The sequence below is a fragment of the Ranitomeya imitator genome, chromosome 1 (assembly GCF_032444005.1).
Source record: "Ranitomeya imitator isolate aRanImi1 chromosome 1, aRanImi1.pri, whole genome shotgun sequence".
In the NCBI taxonomy this organism is placed as follows: Eukaryota; Metazoa; Chordata; class Amphibia; order Anura; family Dendrobatidae; genus Ranitomeya; species Ranitomeya imitator.
The window spans coordinates 888110088-888124400 of NC_091282.1; the positions used below are offsets into that span (position 1 = coordinate 888110088).

General features: G+C 44.7%; 2 protein-coding genes across 4 annotated transcripts in view; one reads left to right on the forward strand and one right to left on the reverse strand.

The window, feature by feature from the left end:
- The window catches only part of RBPMS (RNA binding protein, mRNA processing factor), a 321546-nt gene that overhangs the window by 286734 nt on the left and 20499 nt on the right, over positions 1 to 14313 (forward strand). For all 3 annotated transcript variants that reach the window (XM_069743137.1, XM_069743135.1, XM_069743136.1), the window contains one exon: positions 2980 to 3085. In XM_069743137.1, the coding sequence (XP_069599238.1) occupies positions 2980 to 3025 (46 nt within the window). In that variant the 3' untranslated portion in view covers positions 3026 to 3085. The remainder of the gene's footprint in view (positions 1 to 2979; positions 3086 to 14313) is intronic.
- LOC138652634 (endogenous retrovirus group PABLB member 1 Env polyprotein-like) overlaps positions 1 to 14313 on the reverse strand; it is a 204247-nt gene that overhangs the window by 186430 nt on the left and 3504 nt on the right. The gene's annotated exons all lie outside the window — the stretch shown is intronic.

Consider the following 14313-nt stretch of genomic DNA (forward strand, 5'->3'; position numbering starts at 1 on the left):
TTGAAATCTGCCCAGTGTTACTTTATGTGGTAATAACTCTGCAACACTTCAACAAATCCCAGTGATTTTGAGATTGTTTTTTCGTGACACATTATACTTTATGATAATGGTAAATTTAGTTCAATAGGTTTTGTGTTTATTTATAAAAAATATCAAAAATTTGAGAAAAATGTTAAAAAATTAGCAATTTTCAATATTTGAATGATTATCCCTTTAATCCAGATAGTCATACCACCGCAAACCATTAATAAATAACATTTCCTACATGTCGGCTTTACATCAGCACCATTTGTAAAATGTTATTTTATTTTGTTAGCATTTTAGGAGGTTTAAAAATGTAGCAGCAATTTTCCATTTTTTCAAGGAAATTTACATCATTTATTTTTTTAGGGAACTATCCAGGTTTGAAGTGACTTTAGGGGTCTCATATATTGGGAAACCCCCAAACGTGATACCATTTTAAAAACAGCACCCCCTGATATACTGAAAACTGCAGTCAGGTAGTTTATTAACCCTTCAGGTGATTTTCAGGAAATAATGCAAAGTGGCATGACAGAAATGAAAAAGTGTATGTTTACCACATAAATGCCGCTAACTTCTGAACAGGTTACAACAGCCGTCAGACTCTAAGGCCGCTATTTGGTCGTGAATTGCCATCGCAAACATCAGGACCACACAATCATGATCTAAGGGCACCAATTGGGATAAAGAGGAAGCCCCCACACTCTCTTAACCCTTTATAAAGATGTAGTCACTATTGACAGCAGCATCTAAGGGGTTAAACAGAGTTGGACGGTGCAAACACTGATCGTGGCTGGTACAGCAAGTTGTCAGCTATAGTGTACAGCCGACAGCAGCCGGATTGTCACCTGTATGGGGAGGCTATTCTCTTATATCTCAGGTCAGTTAAAAGACGTATTGGCGGTCATTAAGGGGTTAAACCTATTCCAAGAAAAGACTAAATGTAATTCAATTAAACAGCGAGCAATGAAATGGTTAATTTCATGTTTGTTTGTTTGTTTTGTCACTTTTCGATTTGACTTAATCCTTTAATACATTCCAGAAGAGGATAGGCAGCACGGAAGTGATCCATTCATATGATGTCACTGGTATGAAATGAGCGGGGTCACATACTTTCCACTCTTAGGTCATTTACGTTACCATGATACAAGGGCTCTTCCTTCCTTCCTTGGGATCTTAGACTGTTGAACGTGCACACCACATGAACAAATTACCACATCTCCAAGATCCTATCCCAATATGTAGTAAGCGTAATAATAATAGCAAATAACTCCAATTAAAAATGTAGTATAGTTCTTCTGATTCGCTATGTCGCTTACCCCACGTGCAGGACATTGCAGTAGCTTAGGTAGCCATGGTAACTACCTCTTATATAGTGACAGTTAGTGATTGTCACCTTGGACACTTAACCTACTGCAATGCCCTGCACATCAGGTAAGCAACACAGCAAATCAGAAGAACTATACTACATTTCTAATTGGAGATATTTGCTAATATTATTATTATTACACCTACCAAACCTGTAACAGGAGTGCTGCAATCTTCTCTGAGTGTGCACACAGAGCAGGGTACGGGTTTAATTGAATGCATACTCGACATCTCCTATGCTTTCTCCCTATGGGACATTTCCATTAGTGTCAGTGGTCCAGATAGGTATAATTTACTGTAAGCCAAAAATAAGAGGTTACAATAAACTACCCTAATTTCTGAGGTTTACATTATGAAAAGCATTTTGTTTTACACCACATGACCTGATTGGCAGATCATGGACGAACAAGTCACGACTTGTAAGCTCTAAAATAAAAGACAAAAAGAGAACATAAAATCCTCCTTACCCGCTGACAAGTTAATGCCGATCAGTTAAGATGATAATTGTGACATGTTCTCACCAGGGTTGGATCTCAAGTAGTATTCTGCCGTTAGAATGAAGGCGCACAAGAGTTGGGGACCACAGACATCAGATTGCCATTAGCCAACATGAGAATGAATTAACCACATACATGAACTACTAATCATGATGAGTGTGCTGCTCAGTATCATAATACCAGGGGTGTCAAACTGCATTCCTCGATGGCTGCAAACAGGTCATGTTTTCAGGATTTCCTTGTACTGCACAGGTGATAATTTAATCACCAACTCATTATTTGTGCAGGTGATTAAATTATCACCTGTGCAGTACAAGGAAATCCTGAAAACATGACCTGTTTGCAGCCCTCGAGGAAAGCAGTTTGACACCCCTGATAATACAATAAGGAGCATGGCGCATTTTACTACAATGGACTTTCTTTTGGGAGTGGTCTTGATAAATTCCCTCGATGTGTTATGCCAAGTGCAGGGAGTCTGTTAGCACAAAATGACTGCTCAAACCAAGCAGTTTAGTGCACCTTGCTGTATCTCTGACTCTAAAAAGCCAGAGCTGTCAATCAAGGAAGCGATGGAAAGAGATAAAAGGAAAACAATTATGTAACGTGGTCCGCCGAACTTCTCACCAGCAGCGCAATGTGCACCCGTGCTTGGTTTGAACAGTCATTTTTTTTTGCTCGAGTCGTTCGTGCAGTTTAACGAGAAAATCCGAATTCTTCCTGCTCAGATATTTTCTAGGAAAGGTTAATTAAGAACCTACTTATATGCAGAACACATTGTGCGCCTGGCAATGGCTGGAAAAGAATATTTTCTTATAAAAATATTGACACATACAACAGCCGAATATTTAATAAATAGACTCCTCGCCAATATCCTGATTAATAAGTAATTAGAGCAGGAAGAAGATGTGACAGTTGATACATTTCGGTGACTGCGTCGAGTGTCTCGTCAGAGGGTTAATTAACTCTTCCGGATAAGGCCCGGGATGTGGGAATTTCGGATTTATCTTCTTGTGTCGGCCAAGTTTCTGATGTTTATTATAGTAGAATGGATTATTGCCTTCACAGGTTTTCTAATGACTCCATTTTCTTCCAGGTATCAGGTGTGTGATGGCGGCTATAGTTTCTCTTGCGGGTATTGATGTATGGATTATTCATTGTTGGCCACTGGAGTCTCAGGCTGTTCATCACACAGTGAGCTGGTAAGTGACGGGTCCCATGGGAACACTCCGGCAATGTATACTGGATATGAGTCATGGCTTCCTCCATTGTAATACGTTTATATATGTTATTTCACCTGTGAATTCTGACTTTAAACAGTGTACTGAAGAAAGGCATTGTGATGCCAAGAGCATGGTGTGCCTATACATTCACTACATGACAGGTGAAAAGGAAATGACCCCCTAACACTCCCCTCATATCCTTCATGGAGTTTAGTAGACATAACCATTGTCCTGAATATGCCACCTCTCAGGAGGTTCACTGAAAAGAAAGACTTGTTACTATTCCTAGTAAAAGGGAATCTGTCACCAGGTTTTTGCTATGTAATCTGAGAGCATCATAATGTAGGGGCTGAGACCCTGATTCCAACAATGTATCGATTACTACACTGCTTGCTGTAGTTTTGATACAATCCCTGTTTTCTCTGCTGTAGATGTAGCAGAAGTGAGAATGCGGAGCCCTTTATAACCCTGCTCACACCCCTGATTGGCAGCTTCCTGCGTGTACTGTGCATAGGCAGCAAGCTGACAATCAGTGGTGAGGCTGGTTTACACAGATTAGCCCGTCTGGCTTGCACAAGATACCTAGTCCTGTAGTGATAATCTCCTGCTGATAAAACAGTGATTGTATTGAAACTACAGAACACAGCCTAATGAGTGGATACCAATGATATGCACCAAATACACCTTAAAAACATCAATATACATAGGTTACTGGACGCCAACCTGTGATGCTAGGTAGGCTCTGTGGGACGTGCGTGTAGTTCTCCGTACTGGGTATTGATTTGCTGATATGGTCGATGAAAGTGCGGTGGTTTCAGACGGAGCGCTCTACACTGCATAGCTATCATCTAGAAATACTGGTGTACTATAGAAAAGTAAGGGATCCATTGAAATGATGTAAATTTCTGCACTGATTACTAACAAATACGGTGGGATTGTTTTCTCATTCACAGTTCTAGTTATCAGAGCACTTTAATTGCATTAATAAAGCACAGACAGTTGTAATGTGTATTTCTTTATGAAGCACCTTGGGCAAACATCCTCTGTGAAGAGAGAACATGTAAGTAAACCCTGGAATGTTCTAACCTTTAGATCCCCCGTAGCAGCAATCAGCAATGGGATTTGCATGATGTTAGGAGGAATTTTGAAACGTTCCTCCCTGCAAATATGTTTCAGGTGATTAATATTTCTGAAATGCCTTGTCCACACCACCCTCTTCAAGTTATGCTGCAGTCTCTTGATTAAAAGGGTATTCTCAAGATTGAAAGTTATCCCGTATTCCTGGGATAGAGGATAACTTCCCAATCACTGGGGGTCAGGTCGTCCTTCATTATTAATGGGCCTAACAGAGATAGCTGTGAGCTGCGGCAGTCTCCTGAGAATGAATGGAGCAGGAGTGTGCATGATTGACCACTGCTCCATTTACATGTGACTCTTCGGAGCCCTGGTTCTTTTGAAGGTTGGGGTCCCAGTGAGGATAACTTTCAAATAGCGCCTTAAGGTCAGGACTCTGATTTCGCCGTTGCAGGGTACAAGTTTTTCTTTTTAACCAGTAAGGCTTCTCCTTGTGGAGAGTGACATACCAGCTCTGGCTTGTCAAGGTAAGGAGGCTTATTCGCCGTGCAATGCTCCTCTGGGAAATTTAATATGCAAATTGCCTCTTCAGAGAAAAAGAGGATTTGAACTCTATAGCGCCACCTGTTGGAAGTAGCGATCCTACAAGTCACAATCAACTCTTTAACGAGTCTTGCAATATGACTTAGGATAAACGCCAAATCGGTATCTCAATTCGCTACTTCCAACAGGTGGCGCTATAGAGTTCAAGTCCTCTTTTTCTCTGAAGAGGCAATTTGCATACTTTTTTAACCAGTCATTAATGTTTTTACTTTTGTGCTTTGGGTTGTTGTTTTGCTGTGTCTTGTGTTGCATCATCTTGAGGTCATTGTCTCCATACATAAATCTATAAGATGCTTTTGACATACCTTTAAATTCACCGTTCCCTCAAAAAAATGCAAGTAAAGAAAAAGAGAGGGACTGACAGCACTCACACAAACGGGCGCTCGTTCCTTGTCCAGGGAACCAACCTGGATATGTCAAATAGTCCAAAAAGGGATGAACAGCGCTCCAGCCGGGTGTCGTGGTAACAAAAAGGTCTTTATTAATCCATGTAAAAGCGACGTTTCGACCAGTATCCTGGTCTTTTTCAAGCATGTAACACAGTACAAGGTGTCGGCTTAAATGGTGTGGATACCACACAGGGCACCAATCACCAGTTAGCCACTAATTACATAAATACATACAACAAATAACATCAATCAAATAATATCCCACCCATTAAAATGGATATATACAATATCAGCGGCATGAAAAGCCCAGAAAAGAAGAAAAAATCAAAGCAAAAGAGCTTATATCATATAACATTGCTGCAGTGTTTACATATCCTCCAACCAATTAGGCTCCGGCATGCCCGTAACCAGGGCTACAAATGTCCAATAGCTATCCCAATCCTCATATCCAATCCAGGTCCTCTCTATGTTTGGCGCCAAAATTCAGCCAGCCTATCCGAGTTCATCACGCTTCCAGAGAGCCCTAAATAACAAATCAGGCAGCCACTTACAACTTACATAGTAGTTACATCACAATCCCGCGTCCTATCCCGGCAAGCCACAGGACCGCAGCAGGCTTAGAAGCGCCCGGATGGCTGTAGCTGCGCGCCATGGCAACAGCCCGCCCATCTCACATGACCGCAGAGCACGGCCCGCCCCGCCGCGACGCAAAAACTCCCTCCCCCAGTAAAGGAGAAGCCGCGGGCGCGCGCAGGCGCGATATCGCTGAAGACCGCAGCACCGCTATACTCGATGCAAACCGGCCCAGCGGCACCGCGCATGCCACACCCCCGACTCCCCCCACCCAGGGAGGACGCCAATGCGCCACAGCCAGAACGCCCCAAACCCGACGTCACGGAGCCGGCAAGCTAGATGTCAATGCGCAGGCGCCCACATCATCACAGGATCTAGGTAGCCATGGCCACAGTGGGTTGTCACGGTAACCTAAAAAACAGAAATAGATTGTGTAAACCAGCTCAAGGCAGTACAGCTCAAATACATAATACAAACAAGCATCCCTACTGGTTATACGAATCTATAGAGTACCACTAATGGGGGACAGCAAAAACGACATTGTATATTCAATCCTAAAGAATAAAAAACATTAAAAAGTGAAAACACCTTAAAAACAAAATACTGATAAAGAAGCCATAATTGGGAGAAGAGAGAACTATTTAGGAATACAAACCTGTAAATTGAAATCTAAATTAAGACCTCCAGGTTGTAAAGTCCCCAAAGAGTAAATCCATCTCATTTCCTTTTTCCTGAGCAATGATAGTCTATCCCCTCCTCTCCTCAAAGCCGGCACACTGTCTATTACTCTAAAGCGTAATTGATTGACCGAATGCTTATTATCCAAAAAGTGTTTGGGGACAGGCAAATCTGTAAGTCCTGTGCGTATCGTGCTTTTATGCTTACTGATTCGCGTCCGAACCTCCATCGTGGTCTCCCCCACGTAGGCTAACCCACACGGACACGTAATCATGTAAATAACAAAGCTCGAAGAGCAAGTATAGCGTTCTTTTAAATAAATTTTCTTCCCCGTATGGGGGTGATAGAAAAACTCTCCTTTAAGCATGTTGTTACAGCTTGCACAACCCAGGCATGGAAAATTTCCAAGTCTGGGTGTGCTCAGAGTCGTTTGAATTGAGGAACTCTTAAAGGACCCAATATCAGATCTTACTAGACTATCACCCAGATTGCGTCCCCTTCTGTAAGACATCATTGGATAATTGTTAAACGCCGGTATTGATGGTAAACCGCGTTGTAGGCCCAACCAATGTTTTCTCAAAATCCTGTCAATTTGACCACTAGCTGAAGTGTACGTAGATACAAAAGGGATACGTTCCCCAGTCTGCTTAGAAAAACCTGACTCACGAGTAGATTCCCGTGGTAAGTTACGGACCTTATGATTAAATCTGCTCAGCTCCTTCTTGGGATAACCCCTGTTAGAGAATCCAATGTGGCCCCCACTTATGCCAACATCTACATGGCGGTATTCGAGGACAGGTTCGTGTACTGTTCTACCCTCTGGCGCCACGTCAGAGCTTGGTGGCGTTACATTGACGATATTTTTCTAATATGGGATGGCAATGAGACAGAGCTTAATGAATTCCATCAATATCTTAATGGAGTATACGTGGAATTACAATTTACCTTGACATTCTCCACTTCTCAGCTCCAGTTCTTGGATACCCTTGTGTATAAAGAGGGGGATAGACTAAAGACAGACATCTTTGTGAAAGAGACTGACAGGAATGGCCTGTTGCTTTTCGATAGCAACCATCCTCGGAGAATGGTTAACTCCTTACCATGGAGCCAACTCCTGAGGGTGCGGAGAATTGTGTCGGATGACACTGTGGTTGATCGGAGGCTGGATGAGATGTGTCTTAAATTCTCTAACAGGGGTTATCCCAAGAAGGAGAAAACATTGGTTGGGCCTACAACGCGGTTTACCATCAATACCGGCGTTTAACAATTATCCAATGATGTCTTACAGAAGGGGACGCAATCTGGGTGATAGTCTAGTAAGATCTGATATTGGGTCCTTTAAGAGTTCCTCAATTCAAACGACTCTGAGCACACCCAGACTTGGAAATTTTCCATGCCTGGGTTGTGCAAGCTGTAACAACATGCTTAAAGGAGAGTTTTTCTATCACCCCCATACGGGGAAGAAAATTTATTTAAAAGAACGCTATACTTGCTCTTCGAGCTTTGTTATTTACATGATTACGTGTCCGTGTGGGTTAGCCTACGTGGGGGAGACCACGATGGAGGTTCGGACGCGAATCAGTAAGCATAAAAGCACGATACGCACAGGACTTACAGATTTGCCTGTCCCCAAACACTTTTTGGATAATAAGCATTCGGTCAATCAATTACGCTTTAGAGTAATAGACAGTGTGCCGGCTTTGAGGAGAGGAGGGGATAGACTATCATTGCTCAGGAAAAAGGAAATGAGATGGATTTACTCTTTGGGGACTTTACAACCTGGAGGTCTTAATTTAGATTTCAATTTACAGGTTTGTATTCCTAAATAGTTCTCTCTTCTCCCAATTATGGCTTCTTTATCAGTATTTTGTTTTTAAGGTGTTTTCACTTTTTAATGTTTTTTATTCTTTAGGATTGAATATACAATGTCGTTTTTGCTGTCCCCCATTAGTGGTACTCTATATAACCAGTAGGGATGCTTGTTTGTATTATGTATTTGAGCTGTACTGCCTTGAGCTGGTTTACCCAATCTATTTCTGTTTTTTAGGTTACCGTGACAACCCACTGTGGCCATGGCTACCTAGATCCTGTGATGATGTGGGCGCCTGCGCATTGACATCTAGCTTGCCGGCTCCGTGACGTCGGGTTTGGGGCGTTCTGGCTGTGGCGCATTGGCGTCCTCCCTGGGTGGGGGGAGTTGGGGGTGTGGCATGCGCGGTGCCGCTGGGCCGGTTTGCATCGAGTATAGCGGTGCTGCGGTCTTCAGCGATATCGCGCCTGCGCGCGCCCGCGGCTTCTCCTTTACTGGGGGAGGGAGTTTTTGCGTCGCGGCGGGGCGGGCCGTGCTCTGCGGTCATGTGAGATGGGCGGGCTGTTGCCATGGCGCGCAGCTACAGCCATCCGGGCGCTTCTAAGCCTGCTGCAGTCCTGTGGCTTGCCGGGATAGGACGCGGGATTGTGATGTAACTACTATGTAAGTTGTAAGTGGCTGCCTGATTTGTTATTTAGGGCTCTCTGGAAGCGTGATGAACTCGGATAGGCTGGCTGAATTTTGGCGCCAAACATAGAGAGGACCTGGATTGGATGTGAGGATTGGGATAGCTATTGGACATTTGTAGCCCTGGTTACGGGCATGCCGGAGCCTAATTGGTTGGAGGATATGTAAACACTGCAGCAATGTTATATGATATAAGCTCTTTTGCTTTGATTTTTTCTTCTTTTCTGGGCTTTTCATGCCGCTGATATTGTATATATCCATTTTAATGGGTGGGATATTATTTGATTGATGTTATTTGTTGTATGTATTTATGTAATTAGTGGCTAACTGGTGATTGGTGCCCTGTGTGGTATCCACACCATTTAAGCCGACACCTTGTACTGTGTTACATGCTTGAAAAAGACCAGGATACTGGTCGAAACGTCGCTTTTACATGGATTAATAAAGACCTTTTTGTTACCACGACACCCGGCTGGAGCGCTGTTCATCCCTTTTTGGTCAAAAAAATGCAAGACATCAAGACCCTGTGGCTTCAAAGTAATAACAAATGACAAAAGACTGACTGGCACTTCCGACTGACTGGCACTTCCAAGCTAGTGTGAACAGGTGAATACTAGGGGCAGCTACCTCCATACACAATATACAAAAAGTTGCACTCTATCATGCTAGAGCATGTCAGTATGAAATATGAATAGCAATACTGCTTCTGAATACTAGGAAAAAATGAGACGCTTTAAACATAAGTGTCCAACTCATGCATGCCCAGCAGCCAACGACAAGGCGCTTTCAGAACTGCTGGGTCCTAACGTGTCTAGTGTGACTACCTCCTACCTCCCTAAGACTGAAGCCTGAATTCCTGGGTACAGGGCCGGACTGGCCATCGGGCACTTCTGGCAAATGCCAGAAGGGCCGGTGCCAGTAGTGGGCCGCTCGTTCCGCCTCCCCCGCCGCTGCCGACTCACCCCCCGCCGTCGCATTCAACTATACCGGCATCTACAGACACTCCCTCTCCCATCATTCCCCGCTCTGCCTCTGCAACTGCGGGTGCGCAATGACGTCATATCATCGCGCACCTGCTGTGTCCCGGGCAGACTGCAGCCGCTGAGACAGGAGCAGGAAGCAACGTAGGGCACGAGGAGAGGTGAGGAGTGTGTTTTTTTTTTTTTCACTGGACTGTGGGGCCATTCTCTGGGGGGGGGAGGAGAAGAGATGCGGGCTGTGCTGTATACTACTGTGTGGGCTGTGCAGTATATAGTACTCTATGGGCTTATCTGTATATAGTAGTGTGTGGGCTGTGCTGTATATAGTACTGTGTGGGCTGTGTGCTATATAGTACTTTGTGGGCTGTGCTGTATATAGTATTCTGTGGGCTGTGCTGTATATACTACTGTGTGGGCTGTGCTGTATAAAGTACTGTGTGGGCTGTGCAGTATATAGTACTCTATGGGCTTATCTGTATATAGTAGTGTGTGGGCTGTGCTGTATATAGTATTCTGTGGGCTGTGCTGTATATACTACTGTGTGGGCTGTGCTGTATATAGTACTCTGTGGGCTGTGCTGTATAAAGTACTGTGTGGGCTGTGCTGTATATAGTACTGTGTGGGCTGTGCTGTATATAGTACGGTGTGGGCTGTGCTGTATATAGTACTCTGTGGGCTGTGCTGTATATAGTACTCTGTGTGCTGTGCTTTATATAGTACTCTGTGTGCTGTGCTGTATATAGTACTCTGTGTGCTGTGCTGTATATAGTACTGTGTGTGCTGTGCTGTATACAGTACTGTGTGGGCTGTGCTGTATATAGTACTCTGTGGGCTGTGCTGTATATAGTACTCTGTGTGCTGTGCTGTATATAGTACTGTGTGTGCTGTGCTGTATACAATACTGTGTGGGCTGTGCTGTATATAGTACTTTGTGGGCTGTGCTGTATATAGTACTCTGTGGGCTGTGCTGTATATAGTACTCTGTGTGCTGTATATAGTACTCTGTGTGCTGTGCTGTATATAGTACTGTGTGTGCTGTGCTGTATACAGTACTGTGTGGGCTGTGCTGTATATAGTACTCTGTGGGCTGTGCTGTATATAGTACTCTGTGTGCTGTGCTGTATATAGTACTCTGTGTGCTGTGCTGTATATAGTACTCTGTGTGCTGTGCTGTATACAGTACTGTGTGGGCTGTGCTGTATATAGTACTGTGTGGGCTGTGCTGTATATAGTACTGTGTGAGCTGTGCTGTATATAGTACTGTGTGGGCTGTGCTGTATATAGTACTCTGTGGGCTGTGCTGTATATAGTACTGTGTGGGCTGTGCTGTATATAGTACTGTGTGGGCTGTGCTGTATATAGTACTGTGTGGGCTGATCTGTATATAGTACTGTGTGGGCTGTGCTGTATATAGTACTCTGTGGGCTGTGCTGTATACAGTACTCTTTGGGCTGTGCTGTATATAGTACTCTGTGGGCTGTGCTGTATATAGTACTCTGTGGGCTGTGCTGTATATAGTACTCTGTGGGCTGTGCTGTATATAGTACTCTGGGCTGTGCTGTATATAGTACTCTGTGGGCTGTGCTGTATATAGTACTCTGTGGGCTGTACTGTATATAATACTCTGTGGGCTGTGCTGTATATAGTACTATGTGGGCTGTGCTGTATATAGTACTCTGGGCTGTGCTGTATATAGTACTCTGTGGGCTGTGCTGTATATAGTACTCTGTGGGCTGTACTGTATATAATACTCTGTGGGCTGTGCTGTATATAGTACTCTGTGGGCTGTGCTGTATATAGTACTCTGGGCTGTGCTCTATATAGTACTCTGTGGGCTGTACTGTATATACTGCTGTGTGGGCTGTGCTGTATACTGCTGTGTTGGCTGTGTTATCTACTACGCGGGCTGTGCTATATTATGCAGGCTGTGCTATATACTATGCGGGTTGTACTATATACTATGCGGGCTTTGCTATGTACTATGGGGAGTATATTATATTTTATGGGGGAGGCAATGTTACGTACTATGTGGCTGTGTTATATACTATTGTGGGGGTATATTATATTCTATGGGGGAGGCTGTGTTATATACTATGGGGGCTGCATTATAGTCTATGGGGGGCTACATTATATATTATGGGGAGGTGGGCTGTATTATATTCTATGGGGGGTTACATTATACGCTGGGGTGGCTGCATTATACTCTGTGGGGTGCCTGCATTATACTCTGTGGGGTGGCTGCAATATACTCTGTTGGGTGGTTGCAGTATACTCTGTAGGGTGCCTGCATTATACTCTGTGGGGTGGCTGCAGTATACCCTGTGGGGTGGCTGCATTATACTTTGTGGGGTGGCTGCATTATACTCTGAGGTGGCTGCATTATACTATATGTGGGCTGCATTATACTGTATCAAGGACTATGGGGAATACGTTATACTATATAAAGAACTATGGGGTGCATTATACTATGGGAAGTGAATTGTACTACATGGATGACTATGGCGGTGCATTATACTATATGGAGCACTATGAGGAGTGTATTATACTATTTGGAGGACTATGGGGGTGTATTATACTATGTGGAGGACTGAGCAGTGTATTTTAATATATGGAGGACTATAGGGAGTGTATTATACTACATGGAAGACTGTGGTGCACATTATAATATATGGAGGACTATGTGGTGTATCTTACTAAACAAGTAAAATGCTGCATATTCAGATTGTTTTTGCCGGAACAAAAATCATTGTTCTCAGCAGCACATCGCTGGTGTAAACTGTAGATGTGCTGCTGATAACATGATACTGTATGGTGATCTGTTCGTGATCTATTAGTGATCGTTCTGTCGATCAAACTCATTTAGCGGCCTGAACTCAGCGCGTGTAAATACAACTAAAATGCTTTTGTGTGATGTGTGATATGTTAGCATTTGGGGCCCCATTTTAAATTTTGCCTAGGGCCCCACTGCGCCTAAATCCGGCCCTGCCTACAAGTGTACAAAGATATTATACAGTCACCATGTGACAAGTGGGCCTGTTTAACATCAAATGCCAGGGCTGAATTTTAGGGAGGTGGGCTGTATTATATTCTATGGGGGGTTACATTATACGCTGGGGTGGCTGCATTATACTCTGTGGGGTGCCTGCATTATACTCTGTGGGGTGGCTGCAGTATACTCTGTGGGGTGCCTGCATTATACTCTGTGGGGTGGCTGCAGTATACTCTGTGGGGTGGCTGCAGTATACTCTGTGGAGTGCCTGCATTATACTTTGTGGGGTGGCTGCAGTATACTCTGTGGGGTGGCTGCATTATACCCTGTGGGGTGGCTGCGCAGCGCCCCAGAGACCTGGTCGTTGCAGTATGACGCTCTGCTACTAAGGGGAGTGATGGTACGCCTGGTGGCACTAAAAGAGTTCTCCTGACCAGGTATCACCAGAACACATTACACTTCACACTCCGGCCACTAGGGGGAGCAAAAGGCTTTATTTATTGGGCGACTCCTCACACTGGTAAAACTAGGGGTTGGGGAGGAAGTTAGTTAGAAGCTGACTGGGTTGGATTCAGGCAACATCCAGTGGCAGGGGGTGTTGCAGGGAGAAGACACAGGGAGGTCCCTGTCAGGCGTGGGAACCTGGCAGGTGCCTAGCGAACAGAGCAGAACGTAACGGAACCGCGCCTGCTCACCCTGCGGCGGTATCCAAGAGAGAGACACGAAGGGAAGGATATTGTGGAACAGTGTAAACGAGATCAAGCACAAAGGAGTACCAGTAGGAGTCGTGCCGTGAGACCGAGGCAACATCCTACTGAGGCGCGTAGCCGGTGGCCGGAACACCGCGGAAGTAACTGACTCTAGGCCTTACTTCGAACTCCGCAGGACAGTTAATTATAGGTTGGCTGTCTCACCTAAACACCTGCGAAGACATAGGGGGCAACAGTGGGAGAGGGGCGTCTCTAGGGTCCCGGAAGACCTCCAGGCCTTCCTGTCATACGGGTGCGTCCTAGCCATAACATACCTGGGGGACGTTGAACTAGTAACATCTGGAACTAAAGAGAGAGAGAGCTGTAGAGAACGAACGAACGAGAACAGCAGTTGCGAGGACTATTCCGAATGCTCAGCAGGGTAGGACTACAACACACAGGCGCTAGTGGTAGGCAACGATTTCCATCTGCGTAGGAAACTCTGGATGTGCCCATCGGACCGGCCGGTCTCAGATAGCCCTGTTAAGCGTGCTCTGGATTGAGGATCCTGAAGTCTTCAGTAAAGAGGTAAAGAGACTGCAACCTTGTGTCCTCGTTATTGACTGCACCCTACACCATTACCATCTACCTTACTGGGAAGCCCAGGGGACATACTTCACCTGTGGGAAGATATACCATCCAGCTGCCATTCCATCACCCCAGCGGACCCCACAG